This window comes from Muntiacus reevesi, chromosome 6, assembly GCF_963930625.1.
Source record: "Muntiacus reevesi chromosome 6, mMunRee1.1, whole genome shotgun sequence".
Lineage (NCBI taxonomy): Eukaryota > Metazoa > Chordata > Mammalia > Artiodactyla > Cervidae > Muntiacus > Muntiacus reevesi.
In genome coordinates this window covers 49,543,962-49,564,237 of record NC_089254.1, presented here as the reverse complement: position 1 = coordinate 49,564,237, position 20,276 = coordinate 49,543,962, and the positions used below count along the sequence as shown (strand labels likewise).

Here is a 20,276-nt window from a genome sequence, read left to right as displayed (position 1 = left end):
GGTTTCCTGCCAGTGCTTGGGATATTGGAGAAAAGTATTTAACCAAGGGCCATTTCCACAACTCAACAGTGAAATTATAGAGTGCAATCAATGCCCATCACGAAGATCCCTAACAATCCCCACAACTTCTTCTCTCTCTCTCTTTTTTTTTTTTTTTTTTTTGCTCTGAATTCATATTTAAAGTCCCAAGCAAAACAGGTACAAGTTGACTGAATGGAAAAGGCTCTTCCTCATTTCAGCTGGAGGCAGCCTGGGCTCCAATTTCTGGGGAGCAGGTAGTAAGGACGCCCAGCGGAGCCTCAGACACCAGCTCGGGGCCACCCGACGGAGCTCCGCAGGGTACCGCCCCGAACGCGGCCCCGCCCCTCACCTTGCTGGCGCCGCGCTCGGCCGCGAAGGTGCGTGCGGCGCTCGGTGATTGGCGACTGCCCGGCGGGGCCCGGCTGCCATTGGCTGTTTGGGCCTCTTTGTTCCCGGTCCCCGCCGCAGGCCGGCGGCAGCCTACTTGGGGGCGGAAGTTTGACCGTGCCGGGCAAGTGTCTGCGGCGGTGGCGCCGGTGTCCCGGCACGTCTCCAGTCCCCGCAGCGCTGCCAGTCGCCAGGCGATCCTGGGCGTGATATCCCCGACAGGAGGAGAACCCCCTCTGACACACAGACATGGACCTGGAGGCCAAAGTGAAGAAGGTAGGGTGGCTGGCAGCAGCCGCTTCACCTGCGCGGGGCGCCGCCCCTGACTACCAGTGGCTGGCGGGGCGCAAGGGCCGTCAGGCACGAGCGGAGTCGGGATCTGCGGCGCCCCGGGCCCCAGTACCCGGTCCTTCGGGTAGACGGGGTGTCCGCTGGCTCTACTGACTCCTGAAACCCAGGAGCGACAGAGGGTCGCGCGCGAGGGCGGGCGCGGGACATTTCTCCCTGTCTAACCAAGTCCAACGGTTGGAGGTGTTTAAAACTTTTCCTTAAGGTGTTTCGGCTGGGCCTGTGCTTCCCTAGAAGAAAAGAGTGAGGTTAGGGCGAGTTCGGGCGAAACCATGACACTACTTCTTCCTGTCTCAGGAAGCTGAACTTTATTAAGTCTTTGTGGTTTGGGGTCACTGATGAGACTTTTGACAGCTCAGACCTCCTCCCTTCCCAGCTAGGCATTCAGAGGCTCTCTAGAGTGAGCGTTGATTTAACGTGCTTCCTTCACAGCAGCGGCTGGTGATGGCGTTGAAAGGTGAAGTTTTTGGGGTTGTTTTTTGTTTTTCCTTTTTGTCTCTCTTTGGTCATTCATTACTTGACTTCCAAAGCACTGCCTTCCTCTTCCAAAGAAAATGTTCTCCTTCTTTGGCAACTAGTCCCAAAGGACAATTGTCAGCGGTGGTTTACCTCCAGGTGTCGTTTCCTGACTGGAAACTGAGGCCCTCCGGGCTTCAGGACCCACTACCTGAGCCGCTCCGGGATTTCAGGTGACTCGCGTTTCCTGGGCGAAAAGGGTGGGGACCAGACTCAGAGGGAATGCTGATGTCACATTCCAGTGTAACGTTCTGTGTGAAAGGTCGTCTCATTCCAGGGAATTGCTTATATTTACTTTGCAGTAAATTTAAGCTAGTTTGCTCCTTATCAAATAAGGAAGGAAGTTCTGTTGAGAGTAAAGGGGGGTAAAATAAGAGAACCGAATTTTCTTCTCTTGCTCATTGTGGGTTATCAACATTGCCATTACTTCATCTTCTAAAAACAAGGTTTCTGACCTAAGCATTAGTTCTGTTTCATGCCCAGAATTGGATTTATGAAAATATATGCAAGTGCAAAATATTAGATTAAAATATTAAAAAATAATAGGTTAAAATATTAAAAAAATATTAGGTTAAAAGTAAAAAGCCTGAAGTGGGGGAAAATACAGGTTTGCCCCTTACGACTAGACTCAGCATCCAAAAGGGAGTTCAAGAACAGGAAAACGTCAATTCTGAGAGTACAGTGATTGAATTCTATTGTCTTCTAGTTTGGTTTCTTATTCTTTTCTTTGCTTTTAGATGACACTAACATTTTTTGTTAATCTTGCTTGCTACTAGGAAAGCATTTTGTTTGCCCCTTAATTAGCCTTCTATTGATGAACCCTGCTTATTTTGTTTTTCATGTGGGAAACAGTGGGTAATTTAGTACTTGTCTAAATTTTTTTTTTTGGGGGGGGTCTTATCTATGCTTAAACATAGTGCTTCAGAAAAGACTTTTTAAATGCCCAGATCCTTTGAGAGGGAGGGATGAATGGGTGAAACCATTCTGTATGCTACTGTAAATGTGAATACATGTCATTATATATTTGTCAAAACCCACAGAATGAACACCAAGAGTGGACCCTAAATAAACTATGGACTTTAAGGGATGATGATGGGCTAGTGTAAGTTCATCAGTTGTAGCAAATTATCACTTTGATGTGGGATATTGATAATGGGGGGGGTCTGAAAGGGGCTAGGGAGATATATGGGAATGCTGTATCTTCTGCTAAATTTTGCTGTGAGCCTAAAAGTGTTCCGGGGGAAAAAAAAATGCTCTATTTAAAAGGAAAAAACAAACAGTAACATTCAAAAGTGATTTTGAAATTATTTGGGACAAGAAGTAATTCTGAGGGAGAAAGTTCAGAGTTAAGAATTAGATGTGTTAGCAAGGGAAAAATCCAGACATTATTTATACACAGTTTCCTTAGTTTCAGAATGTGGATTATCATAAATAATGGTCTTGATATATGGTGTAATTTTTCTCCAGCATCTTCCCTTTACTTTAAAAGGTTATCTTTTCAACAGAGAATCTTATCCTTCTCTCTAATCCTCCTCCTCCTCTTCCCCCAGCCCCAAGGAAAAGGATTCCATAAATTTAAAATTTGTACAGACAATACCATGACAGTAACAAATCCTTGTTTCACTGCCTTGTCATCGCTGGTGATTCTCAGGGCAAAGTCCTCAGCTAGTAAATTGGAAAGTAAAAGATCCCAAAGATGTCCAATCTGATTGCCAACATACCCTCTCTGTGTCTAGGTAGGACCCTTGACAGATTAATGTTCTGTGTATTTGTTAGAATGTTACCCAGTACAAAGAATTTAGAGGTCCCAGGAATACATTTCATAATCTCAAAAAGAAACTTGCATTCCCTTTAGAAATTGTTTTCTAACACATGAGAAGAAGGAAACATTACAAGATCATCTATTTTGGTATCTAGATAATTTTCAGGTCTCCCTTCTTTTTGACTTGAGTATACAAAAAAACTGATAGTTTGAATATACCTTTTAAAAATCATAGCTGAAAGTTGAAATAAAGACACAGCCATTTAAGTAAAACTAAATTTGACTTCTGTTTAAGATACATGGCATTTTTTCCCTTTTAAAACCCTTTTACTGTTGTTTTCATAAGAAATTTTCTCCAGGCAGATTACAAATGTTACTTTCCCATTAACATTTCATGTAAAAAGAATTAGAGTGTTATCTTTATTTCACATCCAGCTAGGTGGATGATGTTATTATAAGGTTCTTTGTTTTTAAAAGGAGAACTTGCGTGTCCATATCATTGGCATAAATTTGGATTAATGACCAGTTAAAATACACCATCAGAAAGGCAAGGCATTTTTATAATTAGATTTTACTATATTGTGTTTGAGAGAAGTGAGCTATTGCTAGGATGTGAGAGCTAGTTTGGTTATACAGAGCTTTTGTTTTAATAATATTTTAGAGTAGAATTTGACTTTTACATCTTTGCCCTTTCTTTGGAGTTACTTGTCTAGATCTCTTCCTTATGTCTTGTGTCTCTTCATTATAATTGACTTTGTGTAAGTAGAGCCTGTGTCTGCTTGGAAAAAGCAATGACCTTTGAGATACAGAAACAGAGTCTCATTTTGTGGTGAATGCTAAATCATGGCCCACAGCCAGCTGTTTTCCTCTTTCCTTTCTGTGTTACTCTCCCCTGAGAATCACTTTTTTCCCTTTAAAAACATACCAGAGAGAAAGAAAACTATAGTAATTTCCCTTATGCTGCCTGGAATTGCTATAGAGCTTTTAATTTTACACCTTATTCATTGTTTGCCTCCTTTCTAACCTCCATCTTTTGATCCTTCCTGATGTCTTCTGTATTTTTCCTGTAGGACACTTTTCTTTGTTTCTTTAATTTTAAAAAGATGAGATTTTAAAGATTACAGAGTCACTAAAATATCCCGTTTCTCAGCATCCAAACATGTTCTGAAAGCTTCTGTCATTTGCTGAAAAATCAAAGTGAAATCATGTGATTGCAGTTGGAAAGATAACTGAACCACGAAGATTATTTCCATTAGAAATTAGAATGAACCTTTTCTCTTAGGGTGGTCCTTGACTGAAGTGGAAAAGGCAAGTAAATGGTGACCTGGAGGTTCAAATCTACAGTTGAATTCTCTGCTTGAAGCCATTCTTGCTGAGAATCATTGGCAAGACTTGGGGTAATGGGAGGGCAGGGTGCTTCCAGGGCTTTACGTTAGAGGCAGTTACTCTCTCAGAACAAGTACAGAATAAAGTGTTCCTCAGCAGGGCTTTTATCTCTTTTAACCCATAGTGTGAGTCATTACATTAATTGGATATGAAAAGTTACTTTTTCTAACTTGCTTTGAATATTGGTTTGAATAGAACTGTAGTAGGTTTTCTGTTGACTTTGTTCCTTAATGCTATCCTATGAAGTTGAATTAGGGGTTTATGTCTCTACTGGCGGTCAAGCTGTGTACCATCACCTCTCTCCTTGACTTTGTTAGCTAACCTTCAATAATACTAAATATTACTAATCCAAGACACATTCCTCACCCTACCTGCCCCCTTCTCCCCACAACACACACATCACTCTCCAGTTAATTGTTCTTCTTGTTACTAGCTAGATGGAAAATCTCTTTCATCTATATTCCCAAAGCATGTTATCATAACTCTTAGCACACTCATTACTTTTTCCCTCTAGATTATAGTCTTTTTCTTATCTAGATCGCAAGCTTCTTGAGAGCGAAATTCATATCCTATTTATACTTGTATAGTTATTTTGTTTGCTATTCAAAGCAATTTACGAAGCAGACTAGCTTCATTTTAAGGGTAAGGAAACTAAGGCTTAGATAGGTTAGTCTAAAACTGGCAGAATGTAACTATGATCTTGCACCATAGTCTTCATAATCCATGTGACTCCATCACATCACCTAGCCTGAGTCATCTGATACCCTTGCTTTGATTATTGCATGTATGTTGAATGAAGTACCCTAATATAAAAGAGAAATAACTTAAGATGCATTTCAGCATTTTTATTCATTTAAAGGAATTATATTGGAGAAATGGTTTGTATTCCAATAAAATTACCACTCTACTGGTTTTCTATATTTTGTTTATACATTCAGTTCAGTTCAGTTCAGTCGCTCAGTTGTGTCCGACTCTTTGCGACCCCATGAATTGCAGCACACCAGGCCTCCCTGCCCATCACCAACTCCTGGAGTTTACTCAAACTCATGCACATCGAGTCGGTGATGCCATCCAGCCATCTCATCCTCTGTTGTCCCCTCCTCCTCCTGCCCCCAATCCCTCTCAGCATCAGGGTCTTTTCCAATAAGTCAACTCCTCGCATGAGGTGGCCAAAGTATTGGAGTTTCAGCTTCATCATCAGTCCTTCCAATGAACACCCAGGACTGATCTCTTTCAGGATGGACTGGTTGGATCTCCTTGCAGTCCAAGGGACTCTCAAGAGTCTTCTCCAACACCACAGTTCAAAAGCATCAAGTTTTTGGCGCTCAGCTTTCTTTATAGTCCAACTCTCACATCCATACATGACCACTGGAAAACCATAGCCTTGACCAGATGGGCCTTTGTTGGCCAAGTAATGTCTCTGCTTTTTAACATGCTGTCTAGGTTGGTCATAACTTTCCTTCTAAGGAGTAAATGTCTTTTAATTTCATGGCTGCAGTCACTATCTGCAGTGATTTTGGAGCCCAAAAAAATAAAGTCTGACACTGTTTCCACTGTTTCCCCATCTATTTCTCATGAGGTGGTGGGGCTATATGTTACCCATGGTCATATGTATGCCTTTAGTGTAAGTTGCCTTTGACCTTTTTTGCATGGAAACAAAGTCTAAATAAATACAAATATCATGAAAAGTAACTTCTGGGAGATTTTACAGTCAAAGAAATTCCATAAGCTCCAATAATGTTCTGGACCATATCTTCTAGGATTCCCAGGTTTTGTTGGGAGCAGTGATAATGCTGCCTTTTAGCTACTTAATATGGTTCTGAACAATAACAACCTTGCTTTTGACTCTTTGTGTTGGGTTTTCAACTAGTGACATCTGGAATTGTATACAGTTACTCATGGTTGGCCTGTAGAAAAACTGTTCTACCTGCTGAACCCCAGAGTTGATAGTAAACCTTACACATAACATGGTAGGCTAAACCTCTGTTTCTTCTAGCAACAAAGTGCTCTAAGTGTCCCTGGAATAGCAAACCATGCAGCTTAGAATAGAGCAGTTAAAAACAAAAGGTTCAATGTTAGAATTGTTCATACAAGAAGCTCTATTGAGAAGCAGGGGTCGCACAGAGTTGGACACGACTGAAGTGACTTAGCAACAGTAGCAGGAAGCACCAAAATGAACTATTTAATGAGGCACTCGCTGAACTCCAGGCGGGTACCAGCCTTGTGAGCCTGGAGTTAACATCATGGACCATAGAGTTAGTCTGAGGGGCCTATTTAGTAGATATGATAAATTGGTAAAAGAGTACTACTTCCTGTGTTCTTTTTCTGAAAACCAAAAGTAGGGATATAGTTTGCCCCATGCTAATTTGAATATGGTTTTACACACCAAATCACTGCAGTGTATTCAAAAATTAGAAAAGGTTAGTTAGTGCCCAGTATAGGTAAATCGCAGTAGTGTACAGAGAGATCTTCTATGGTATATTAGCTTTCTCACATCTGTTTATCAGTATGATATTTTAAACTCACTCTGGGCTGAGAATTAGCAGATCTGGGTCCACTGTAGTCTTTGTGATCTTGGCCACTCTGGATCTCAGTTTCCATATCTATAAAAATCAATAGGGGAGCCAAGTGATTTCTAAGATTTCTTCAAACCCAGTTACTCTTTTTGACTTTGGAAAATATTATCAGTAGTTTACCAAATATAATAATGTCCCACAGTGCTTAAAAATCACACAAGCCAAGAATATATGAATATATATGATTTTCAATGGAATGGCCTGCATATAAATGTTACATATTCCTATGAAGTCCATGAGAAAATGAAAATTTTTTTCATAGATCTTAGCTGCTTTTTCAACTTGTTTTTACTTAAATAGTTTGCCTTTTAAATATTTGTGGTGTATTTGAAAACATTACGTTTAATTCATTTAACTGTTTAGTTTACAGCTTCAAAGGCATATAAATTGCTCTGTTAGCATGAGGCAAATAAACCTAGTCATGATGTATATCACACTCTATGGTACTTAATTACAGGAAAATGATAAATAATGGAGCTTTTATTGTCTTTAAAAGTTATCTCTCCCAAAATAAGGTGATTCATTTAAAAACTATGTCAGTAGTTTATGTGTAAAGAATTTTTCTAAACCCTGGGTGTATGGTATGAATAAAAAGACAAGATACCTTGTATTACAGAACTTACACTATTTAGAGAAATGATAGAGCAAAATAAATAAATAAATAAATGACAAAATAAATGCTAGAAAGTAAGTACAAATGGGATTATATCCCTTAGTGAACTCCTTACAGGTCAGGAGTACACTAGATTTGTAACACAGAATGTCCTATTTTAGTGGTGATTCTTAGCATTTGTTCGTGGCTTTGCAAGCTTTGTAATTAGGAGTGATTATTTGTCTTAAGTAATGGTAAATGAAAAAGAAATGAAAAAGCCGCTTATATGTATTGAATGTGAAGAAGCTCATAATCAGATAAAGCTAAAATATTTACAGTGTTACACCTATAGATACACAAACTGTCTTTTTCCAGATTACAAATGCGCTACAAGGGTCATTCCTGTATTGCATTTCCTATTTACAGTCATTACTAATTTTTGTTTGGTAACTACTGTCATGGTACCTGAAAGAATGACTTTTAAAAATCTATTTATTAGATCATTGATATATAATACATACAGGAAATTATTTTGCTTTTTACAAAGTAGTGATGTTCAGGGATTATATAAATTATGAATTATGAAATAACTTTTTCAATGATTAGAAAATAGAGAAAAGACTAACCAAATTGAAAATGGGTTTTAGAACCTCACATTTTCAAGATTTTAAGGAAAAATTAATTTGATAGTTGATAAACTTTTATTTGATCTTTGAGTAAAATCCATGGATTAAAATGTACCTTAAACACTGTTATTAGAGGATTAAACTTAGAGGTTATGCTTTTCAGCTATCCAGCTCCAGTCTTTGATTCTCCTATAAAAAAGCCCCAGTCATATTTAAAATAGTTTCACTTATTTTTTTTCCAAATACCTGATCTACCTAACTCCCTACTTAAATAATAGGAAATTAGAATAATTAATATGCATGACTATAATTTTCTAAAGCAAGTTCAAGCTGTGATTCTAAAATTATTTTTTAACTATTTTTCTTTCTTTTTTCTTCTCAACCATTATAATCACTGTTCATTTCCAGTGACAAAAACTATAAGAAAGAATAGAAGGTGATAGAAAGAACCTAAAGAAACTCACTAAGTATAATCTGGGGACTGCTATGGAAGTATTTCATGTTTCTGTAGTATTTAGCCATAAAAATTGGTTGATTGTAGGTATCACTGCTTTTATTTTGGTCATATTCAACAAAGGAGAAAAGCATAGTTTAGGAAGTTTCTCTTATCCTTGGCTAGTCAAGAATGCAGGACTGCTTGGGTTTGAGTACTGCTTGAGGGAGGGATTGTAGGAGAAGCCAGGCAGTTTGAGGACTGCTGAGAGCACATCTGCCAAGCAACAGCCAGGCTACCACTGTGTAAATAGAATTAAACTCTGGATGAGGCCGGATCATCCTCAGATCACCTGTGCTTCAGTCTCTCTTTATTACAGTGACATTCTGACCACCATACAGATTTTAAAAAGGGGTTTCAGGGCATCTGTTGGTTACATAGCTTCTTCTTTTTTTTTTTTTTTTTTTTTATTTTATTTTTTATTTTTTATTTTTTTTAATATTATTTTATTAGTTGGAGGCCAATCACTTTACAACATTTCAGTGGGTTTTGTCATACATTGACATGAATCAGCCATATAGTTACACGTATTCCCCATCCCGATCCCCCCTCCCACCTCCCTCCCCACCCGACTCCTCAGGGTCCTCCCAGTGCACCAGGCCCGAGCACCTGACTCATGTATCCCACCTGGGCTGGTGGTCCGTTTCACCATAGATAATATACATGCTGTTCTTTCAAAACATCCCACCCTCACGTTCTCCCCCAGAGTTCAAAAGTCTGTTCTGTACTTCTGTGTCTCTTTTTCTGTTTTGCATATAGGGTTATCACCACCATCTATCTAAATTCCGTATATATGTGTTAGTATACTGTAATGTTCTTTATCTTTCTGGCTTACTTCACTCTGTATAATGGGCTCCAGTTTCATCCATCTCATTAGAACTGATTCAAATGAATTCTTTTTAATGGCTGAGTAATATTCCATGGTGTATATGTACCACAGCTTCCTTATCCATTCATCTGCTGATGGGCATCTGGGTTGCTTCCATGTCCTGGCTATTATAAACAGTGCTGCAATGAACATTGGGGTGCACGTGTCTCTTTCAGATCTGGATTCCTCAGTGTGTATGCCTAGAAGTGGTATTGCTGGGTCATATGGCAGTTCTATTTCCAGTTTTTTAAGAAATCTCCACACTGTTTTCCATAGTGGCTGTACTAGTTTGCATTCCCACCAACAGTGTAAGAGGGTTCCCTTTTCTCCACACCCTCTCCAGCATTTATTGCTTGTAGACTTTTGGATAGCAGCCATCCTGACTGGCGTGTAATGGTACCTCATTGTGGTTTTGATTTGCATTTCTCTGATGATGAGTGATGTTGAGCATCTTTTCATGTGTTTGTTAGCCATCTGTATGTCTTCTTTGGAGAAATGTCTGTTTAGTTCTTTGGCCCATTTTTTGATTGGGTCGTTTATTTTTCTGGAATTGAGCTTCAGGAGTTGCTTGTATATTTTTGAGATTAATCCTTTGTCTGTTTCCTCATTTGTTATTATTTTCTCCCAATCTGAGGGCTGTCTTTTCACCTTACTTATAGTTTCCTTTGTTGTGCAAAAGCTTTTAAGCTTCATTAGGTCCCATTTGTTTATTTTTGCTTTTATTTCCAATATTCTGGGAGGTGGGTCATAGAAGATCTTGCTGTGATTTATGTCGGAGAGTGTTTTGCCTATGTTCTCCTCTAGGAGTTTTATAGTTTCTGGTCTTACATTTAGATCTTTAATCCATTTTGAGTTTATTTTTGTGTTTGGTGTTAGAAAGTGTTCTAGTTTCATTCTTTTACAAGTGGATGACCAGTTTTCCCAGCACCACTTGTTAAAGAGATTGCCTTTTTTCCATTGTATATCCTTGCCTCCTTTGTCAAAGATGAGGTGTCCATAGGTTCGTGGATTTATCTCTGGGCTTTCTATTCTATTCCATTGATCTATATTTCTGTCTTTGTGCCAGTACCATACTGTCTTGATGACTGTGGCTTTGTAGTAGAGTCTGAAGTCAGGCAGGTTGATTCCTCCAGTTCCATTCTTCTTTCTCAAGATTACTTTGGCTATTCGAGGTTTTTTGTATTTCCATACAAATTGTGAAATTATTTGTTCTAGTTCTGTGAAAAATACCGTTGGTAGCTTGATAGGGATTGCATTGAATCTATAGATTGCTTTGGGTAGAATAGCCATTTTGACAATATTGATTCTTCCAATCCATGAGCACGGTATGTTTCTCCATCTGTTTGTGTCCTCTTTGATTTCTTTCATCAGTGTTTTATAGTTTTCTATGTATAGGTCTTTTGTTTCTTTAGGTAGATATACTCCTAAGTATTTTATTCTTTTTGTTGCAATGGTGAATGGTATTGTTTCCTTAATTTCTCTTTCTGTTTTTTCATTGTTAGTGTATAGGAATGCAAGGGATTTCTGTGTGTTAATTTTATATCCTGCAACTTTACTATATTCATTGATTAGCTCTAGTAATTTTCTGGAAGAGTCTTTAGGGTTTTCTATGTAGAGGATCATGTCATCTGCAAACAGCGAGAGTTTCACTTCTTCTTTTCCTATCTGGATTCCTTTTATGTCTTTTTCTGCTCTGATTGCTGTGGCCAAAACTTCCAACACTATGTTGAATAGTAGTGGTGAGAGTGGGCATCCTTGTCTTGTTCCTGATTTCAGAGGAAATGCTTTCAATTTTTCACCATTGAGGGTGATGCTTGCTGTGGGTTTGTCATATATAGCTTTTATTATGTTGAGGTATGTTCCTTCTATTCCTGCTTTCTGGAGAGTTTTAATCATAAATGAGTGTTGAATTTTGTCAAAGGCTTTCTCTGCATCTATTGAGATAATCATATGGTTTTTATCTTTCAATTTGTTAATGTGGTGTATTACGTTGATTGATTTGCGGATATTAAAGAATCCTTGCATTCCTGGGATAAAGCCCACTTGGTCATGGTGTATGATTTTTTTAATATGTTGTTGGATTCTGTTTGCTAGAATTTTGTTAAGGATTTTTGCATCTATGTTCATCAGTGATATTGGCCTGTAGTTTTCTTTTTTTGTGGCATCTTTGTCTGGTTTTGGAATTAGGGTGATGGTGGCCTCATAGAATGAGTTTGGAAGTTTACCTTCTTCTGCAATTTTCTGGAAGAGTTTGAGTAAGATAGGTGTTAGCTCTTCTCTAAATTTTTGGTAGAATTCAGCTGTGAAGCCATCTGGTCCTGGGCTTTTGTTTGCTGGAAGATTTCTGATTACAGTTTCGATTTCCTTGCTTGTGATGACTCTGTTAAGATCTTCTATTTCTTCCTGGTTCAGTTTTGGAAAGTTATACTTTTCTAAGAATTTGTCCATTTCATCCAAGTTGTCCATTTTATTGGCATAGAGCTGCTGGTAGTAGTCTCTTAAGATCCTTTGGATTTCAGTGTTGTCTGTTGTGATCTCACCCTTTTCATTTCTTATTTTGTTAATTTGGTTCTTCTCTCTTTGTTTCTTAATGAGTCTTGCTAATGGTTTGTCAATTTTGTTTATTTTTTCAAAAAACCAGCTTTTAGCTTTGTTGATTTTTGCTATGGTCTCTTTAGTTTCTTTCGCATTTATTTCTGCCCTAATTTTTAAGATTTCTTTCCTTCTGCTAACCCTGGGGTTCTTCATTTCTTCCTTCTCTAATTGCTTTAGGTGTAGAGTTAGGTTATTTATTTGGCTTTTTTCTTGTTTCTTGATGTGTGCCTGTAATGCTATGAACCTTCCCCTTAGCACTGCTTTTACAGTGTCCCATAGGTTTTGGGTTGTTGTGTTTTCATTTTCATTTATTTCTATACATACTTTGATTTCTTTTTTGATTTCTTCTATGATTTGTTGGTTATTCAGAAGCGTGTTATTTAGCCTCCATATGTTGGAATTTTTAACAATTTTTTTCCTGTAATTGAGATCTAATCTTACTGCACTGTGGTCGGAAAAGATGACTGGAATGATTTCAATTTTTTTGAATTTTCCAAGACCAGATTTATGGCCCAGGATGTGATCAAATCTGGAGAAGGTTCCTTGTGCACTTGAGAAAAAGGTGAAGTTGATTGTTTTGGGGTGAAATGTCCTATAGATATCAATTAGGTCTAGCTGGTCCATTGTATCATTTAAGGTTTGTGTTTCCTTGTTGATTTTCTGTTTAGTTGATCTATCCATGGTTGTGAGTGGGGTATTAAAGTCTCCCACTATTATTGTGTTACTATTAATTTCCTCTTTCATACTTGTTAGTGTTTGCCGTACATATTGCGGTGCTCCTATGTTGGGTGCATATATATTTATAATTGTTATATCTTCTTCTTGGATTGATCCTTTGATCATTATGTAGTGTCCTTCTTTGTCTCTTTTCACATCCTTTATTTGGAAGTCTATTTTATCTGATATGAGTATTGCGACTCCTGCTTTCTTTTGGTCTCCGTTTGCGTGAAATATTTTTTTCCAGCCCTTCACTTTCAGTCTGTATGTGTCCCTTGTTTTGAGGTGGGTCTCTTGTAGACAGCATATATAGGGGTCTTGTTTTTGTATCCATTCAGCCAATCTTTGTCTTTTGGTTGGGGCATTCAACCCATTTACATTTAAGGTAATTATTGATAGGTGTGGTCCCGTTGTCATTTACTTTGTTGTTTTGGGTTCACGTTTATACAACCTTTCTGCATTTCCTGTCTAGAGAAGATCCTTTAGCATTTGTTGAAGAGCTGGTTTGGTGGTGCTGAATTCTCTCAGCTTTTGCTTGTCTGTAAAGCTTTTGAATTCTCCTTCATATCTGAATGAGATCCTTGCTGGGTACAGTAATCTAGGTTGTAGGTTATTCTCTTTCATTACTTTCAGTATGTCCTGCCATTCCCTTCTGGCCTGGAGGGTTTCTATTGATAGATCAGCTGTTATCCTTATAGGAATCCCTTTGTGTGTTATTTGTTGTTTCTCCCTTGCTGCTTTTAGTATTTGTTCTTTGTGTTTGATCTTTGTTAATTTGATTAATATGTGTCTTGGGGTGTTTCGCCTTGGGTTTATCCTGTTTGGGACTCTCTGGGTTTCTTGGACTTGGGTGGCTATTTCCTTCCCCATTTTAGGGAAGTTCTCAGCTATTATCTCCTCGAGTATTTTCTCATGGCCTTTCTTTTTGTCTTCTTCTTCTGGGACTCCTATGATTCGAATGTTGGGGCGTTTCACATTGTCCCAGAGGTCCCTGAGGTTGTCCTCATTTCTTTTGATCCTTTTTTCTTTTTTCCTCTCTGCTTCATTTATTTCCACCATTTTATCTTCTACCTCACTTATCCTATCTTCTGTCTCCGTTATTCTACTCTTGGTTCCCTCCAGAGTGTTTTTGATCTCATTCATCGCATTATTCATTTTTAATTGACTCTTTTTTATTTCTTCTAGATCTTTATTAAACATTTCTTGCATCTTTTCAATCTTTGTCTCCAGGCTATTTATCTGTACCTCCATTTTGCTTTCAAGATTTTGGATCATTTTTATTATCATTATTCTAAATTCTTTTTCAGGTAGATTCCCTATCTCCTCCTCTTTTGTTTGACTTGGTGGGCTTTTTTCATGTTCCTTTACCGGTTACATAGCTTCTTATCTGAACAGTGAGCCTAGCAAAAACAAAAAAAAGACTGAAAATCTAGCACAGATGCCTTAGTGCTGAGTCCGTTAATGTCTGTTGCCACCATGAACTTATTACCTCTGTTTTGTTTAAAGATAAAGTGATATCATGTTTCATTGCAAAATGACCATGCAAATATTAGGTGTATTTTTCTTTTTATGAGTGTAATATCATGGAAGTCTTGATAGAAAGAGTCACAAAGTAAAGGTAAAGAATGTATATCCATTATGGGATACTGGCAAACAATAAAAATAATTGAGGATTAAACAAAACAAAGTCACCATTTGTTTTTCATAGAGGATATTAAATTTTCAATTTAAATGTAAAATTACAGAATCTCAATTCCTTTTCTATCAGTATCACCTGTTGAGCTTGTATCCCCCCAAAATTCCATGATGTCATCTCTGGTGGATCAAAGAAGGAAAGCAGGCAGGCTTGCTAGTGGGCAAGATGTGAATTAACTACAGTGCTGGATGGAATGACATAAGTGCTGTAATACAGTGTTGCTCAAAATATCTATGTTGAGGAACCATTTTTTTCAAAACTCTGAATCTGTCCCAGGCCAAAACTTTTTAAAACACAATAAAAATGAATTACTAAAAGAAAAAAAAAGACAAAAATGAGGCCAATTTAAGAAATATACCAGACATACTGTCAAAGTGCTTAACAGTTCCTAATTTCTTTCAATTTCTTTGTGAGTTCTATCACAAACTGGTGACCAAAAGTTTGCAGACTGCACGCTTTGCAGCACTGCAATAATAGGAATACAGACAACTGCGCTACCACCCTCTACCCTCACTAGTGGAGAATGTGTTCCAAGACCCCCAGTGGATGCCTGAAACCCCGGATAGTACCAAACCCTGTATATACTGTTTTTTCCCTATATACACATGCCTATGATGAAATTTAATTTATAAATTAGGCACAGTAAGAGATTAATAGCAAGAACTAAAAATAGAAAAATCATAACTATATACTATAGTAAAAGTTTTGTGGATGTGGTTTCTCTCCTTAATTAACTTCTTCATTCCTACCACAAATGCAGCAGTGGCTTATTCAATGGCAGACCCAGTCTCTGCAGTAATTTTTATATTTTTCTGTCCAAACCTATTCCCGAATATTTGTAACCATCCCTTGCATGCGTGCTTGTAAGTTGCTTCAGTCATATCCAACTCTTTGCAACCCTATGGACTGTAGGCTGCCAGGCGCCTCTATCCATGGGATTCTCCAGGCAAGAATACTGGAGTGGGTTGCCATGTCCTTCTTCAGGACATCTTCCCAACTCAGGGATCAAACCCGTGTCTCTTTTGTCTCCTGCAGGGGCATGCAGGTTCTTTACCACTAGCACCACCTGGGAAGCACTAAATGGTACAAGTCATTTTAGGGGATCCCTTGCTGAAGTCTTCATGTGGGGTTCGTGTTTTCTGGTGCCACATGTTACCACCAACTCGAATATGTTTCTGCTTATGTCTCCCACCCACGAGTTTAATGCCTTTTCCATCTTAACTAGGCAATTAGCTTGCACTGTGTGGCTATAATTTCTGAAGTTTGAAGGGCAGCAGCAACACTAACATGAATTTGTTTTTCCTTCTTCACAATTTAATGGATAGAAGATTTCTTCCTACCATAGATCTTGGTAGCATCAGCATATAATTTTTTTGTTGTTAAGTGGAGAACTTCCATCTTTCACTTAAAGGAATTACTTTAAGTTTTCTCTTTGGCATATCTGAATTGCCAGCATCACTATTTCTGCAGTTTGGAGCCATTATTAAGTAAAAATAAGAGCTACTTGGAACACAAGCACTGCAATGATACTGTAACAATCAGTCTGGTAATGAAAATGGCTACTAAGTGACTAGCTGGATAAACTGGACAAAGGATGATTTGTAACTAAAGGCAGGACAGAGCAGACTCCAGATTTCATCACAGTACTCAGAATGCAGTTAAAATTTAGGAATTGTTTGCTTCTGAAATTTTCCATTTAATATTTTTGGATCAGAGTTGACCATAAGTAACCGAAACTGCAGAAAGCACAAGTGTGGATAAGGGGTAACTACTGTATTATGAGGTTTCAGAAGCAGAAGCATTATAATTGGGTGGATTGGGACCAACATTGTGGAGGAAACATCATTCAAACTAACTCCTGTAGGATAAGTAGGCACAGAAGGATTTCCAGGAAGAATACATAATCTGAACCCAAGAAACATGGCTGCAAAACATCAGTAAACCCTTGGCATTCTCACCATTAACATTTTCAGCATTGACTCTTCTAGAATAAAGCTAAGGTATATGATTCGTGATTTTCCTTAATTACAGGTTTGAGTTTCAATGTGTGCCAGTGAGCTTGTACGGGAACCTAATCTACTGCTGCGGATCTGTATCTCTATCCTAATCATGATTCTTGTTTAATGTCATCTCTTGACTTGGAGGAAACCTCGCACTGGAGTCTAGCTGAGGTGGCCTGGGCTTGGCTGCAAGCTGTGGGTTGGGACCACACTGGCTGTCCATCTCGCCTTCCTTAGATCACTGGATGTCTTAAGCGGGCGTTTGGAGAACAGTGGGCGTGCCCACCTGCAGGAGCATATTTTAAGCCTCTGCTCGGTCACCGCAGTCACATGGCCAAGTTCAAACTCAAGGGGAAGAAAGTCCCAGTCTAGACTACGAGGCAAGGGTCTGGATGTTTAATACTACTACCTGGGAATGAAGAATTCAGATCATTACTTCAGACTATTACATATTCTATAGTGGGGTTAATTTTTTTAATTTTGGGGGTTGAAGTATACTTTTCTGAAGTTTTTTCTATAACACGAGTCTGTTTCGAGAAGATATTCTGCACAGTTTCATAGACAACTGGTACTTCAAAGCAGGATAGTCTTTGACCTTTCTGAAAAGGGTCTGAAAAAATCTTGGAGTATCCTTTACTTGATTTTTAGAGTGATCTAGTGCCTTTTCTGTTAGTTTTGAGACTAACAGACCTCTCTAGATTCATCCCAGCTAGGTCATATGGTCTCCATGTGAAGAAATGTAGAACTCATTTCTCTGGAAAAGATCAAATTGCCAAAGGTTTTTAAGAGGAATCACAAAATCTAACCTTTTAAATACTGCAATAAATTGAAAGTAGATTATACAAATATTCAAATGATGCTGTGTGTTATACTCTGCCATTGGTAGCAAAATAGAAAATTTCCCAAGAGAAATAGGCAGATTAGCGGTAGAGAGAGGTAAGACAGCTGAGTGGCTCAGTATCCATGTTTCTTTTATGATGTCACAGGTAAAAATAATTGGGATGCTGTTTGTTGGCACTTTTCTCATGGACCAGATGAAATCAAGCTGGGGGATGGAAGTCATCAGTGGACCACTGCTACCCACTTCTCTGGAACACAGGGAGTTTAGAGGGTGCAGAACAGAACTTACATAGGTTTGAATCCTGGTTTGACACTCCTCTAGAAATTTAGACAAGTTTCTTAGCCTCCTTGGCTTTAGGAAACTTATCTGTAAAACATGGATATACCTCCTTATTGGGTTATTGTGAGACTACATAAAATGATACATGTAAACACTTAGAACAGTGCCTGACATGTAGCAAGTACTTGATCAGTGTTATTATTCATGTTCTCTGATGAGTTTTATTTTGTTATCTAGACCTTAGCATCAATAAGTAAATGTTTGGAGATCCAGAATTGCAGAAAGTTCATCAGCTTTAGAATTCTTAGCCCTGATGCTTACTGGCTGTGTGAATTTGGCAAAGTTACTTAACCCTTTAATCCTCAGGATCTTTATCTGAAAATGCATTACAACCATCACAGGGGTATAAAGAATAATTAACATGAACATTTTAAAGCACAAAGTATGGTACCTGCACATACGAAAAATAGGTGTATCATAATTATTATCAAGAAATTCAGTTTAGACAGCAGAAAATCCTTCATGAATTTTTAAACCATTTAACAGGTACCCGAATATATCATCAAGGATTTTATGACTTAACACTTTCAGAAAAATTATTGATACTTGATGCTTTATTGGACACAAAGAAATATTTAAAATTCAATAAATGTAATGTATTAAATTACTGGATTTCATTTTTTCCTTTTTTAAAATTTGCAAGTAATTTTTTATGATAAAAATAAAAATTTATAAGTAACTTGCTAGAAGTTGGTTGAGTACATGCTGTATGCTAGTCACTGTGGGAAAGATTTCAGAGCTATATTATTGGGCCTCTAGTGGGGGCACTTGATGTAACATTGCCAGGTACTCTGGTCCAGTGTAGGAAACAGTTACGTTTTCCTGAGTGTAATCTTTCTTAGAGTTTTTGTGGTAAATTGCAAAAATGGATACAGTTCTTTTTAGCACCTCCTATGGAGAAGTAGAGTCTGTTTTCCTGCCCTTTGAATCTGGGCTGCTGGTAGACAGTGGTAGATGTGCTGTAACCTTGGACTTCACAGGGCTTGTTTGCATCTCTGTTTTGGAACCCTGTTACAACCATGTGAACTAGCCTAGCTCAGCCCACTGGAGAATGAGACCACATAGAAAAGATGACACATCTCAGATGAGGCTCCCCTGAACTAGTTGTCCCTAGCTTACCTGAAAGGTGACTACCAATGCAGTGAGCCCAACTCAGACCAGAAGAATCATCAGCTGAACCCAGCCCAAGGTGTTAAACTGCAGAAGCATGAGCAGAATATCATGATCAGAAACTGCAAACTCTAAATGGTTGTTATTTTAAGCCACTCTGTTTAAGGGTGGTTTGTTAGGCAACAGATTATAACTTATACTCCCTCTGTTGCTAGGATGTAAGTCTTCTTGGCCTCCCACGGTGAAAACTATGGAAAAGGTCTTAGAGAAGACTTTTCTCATTCTGAATTACCTTCCTAACCTGCTGTACATAAGAAAGAATCTGGACACTGTAGCTTCCCTGACATCAATGATCACTTGAGAACGGCCCCCTTTCTAACCTAGTCAAATCTAATTTTGATTTTTTTGCTTATTGTTTCATCAATATAAAGGGAAGTTAAATTACTCTGCAGCTGAAATTTGATTCTAGTTGTAAAAAGGTGGTATATGTATGTTTTGAAAGTTGTCTATTTCCCCTGAATCCCAGTACCTTTTGTAGTGAGGAAGTCCTTGGGCTCTAGTTTAAATATAGAACAAAAAAGCATGTGAATCCATACCACTTCCCTAATAAATCAAAAATCAAATGATGGGTCAAAAATTAATTAGTTACATTTACATAGCACATCATATAAAGATAATTCTTTTTTTCCAGAGCAATGGATGGTGTGAAAAGTTTAGACAATAAGTACATAAGCCTAAGGCATCTGGCAGTAGGGTTCCTGCATCTCTCCCTTCATTTCAAAGTTTCTAACACGTCTACCAGTGCTTTAAAACTTTACTTTTGCTCTAAATACACCTGAATGCCAATTCTGGGCAAAGTGGAAAATAAGATTTGTCTTTTGACACCTTTTACCCCAGATTTTCTATGCCTTCTCCTCATTGGGATTTTCCTCTCCAGATTCCCTTGGATGCTTGTGCTTGCCTGGGCAGCAGCTCTAACAACTCTTTCAAGCCAGTGCCACAGGCCTTTCCCTTCATTCTGTCTCTGAAAACATGCCTGTACTGTTCTCTTTTCTGCATGTGCTCTGATTAGGTAGACAGTCAATGGCAATAAATCACTTAATTGTATAGTCATCCTTACTCCTCAGTTATACTCCTAAAGAAATACTGTAGACCTTAAGCCTGGTAAAAAATGATGGCAATATTCAAGTTTTGATATGTACAGTCTTTAAAAAGGCTTCTTAATACACAGCAGTATCTGTGGAATCCACTCTTTGAGCCAGCTGTGGAGTTAGTGACACAAGACCAAATTAGAATTGTTTGTCATGATCTAAATTCTTTTAGGAGACTTCTACAGACGCCTTTTGGAATCACATTTTTTAAATCCCTTTTATAGCTGATAATTAGGAGTCTCTGAGTCCTGT

The 20,276-nt window shown here is 38.2% G+C and overlaps 1 protein-coding gene across 1 annotated transcript in view; it reads left to right on the top strand.

Annotated features, from left to right (window-relative positions):
- Nucleotides 1–484: 484 nt before the first annotated feature.
- Nucleotides 485–20,276, top strand: part of TES (testin LIM domain protein) — a 58,662-nt gene continuing 38,870 nt past the window's right edge. Inside the window, exon 1 of the mRNA XM_065939308.1 lies at nucleotides 485–684. Within this exon, the coding sequence (XP_065795380.1) occupies nucleotides 658–684 (27 nt within the window). The 5' untranslated portion in view covers nucleotides 485–657. The remainder of the gene's footprint in view (nucleotides 685–20,276) is intronic.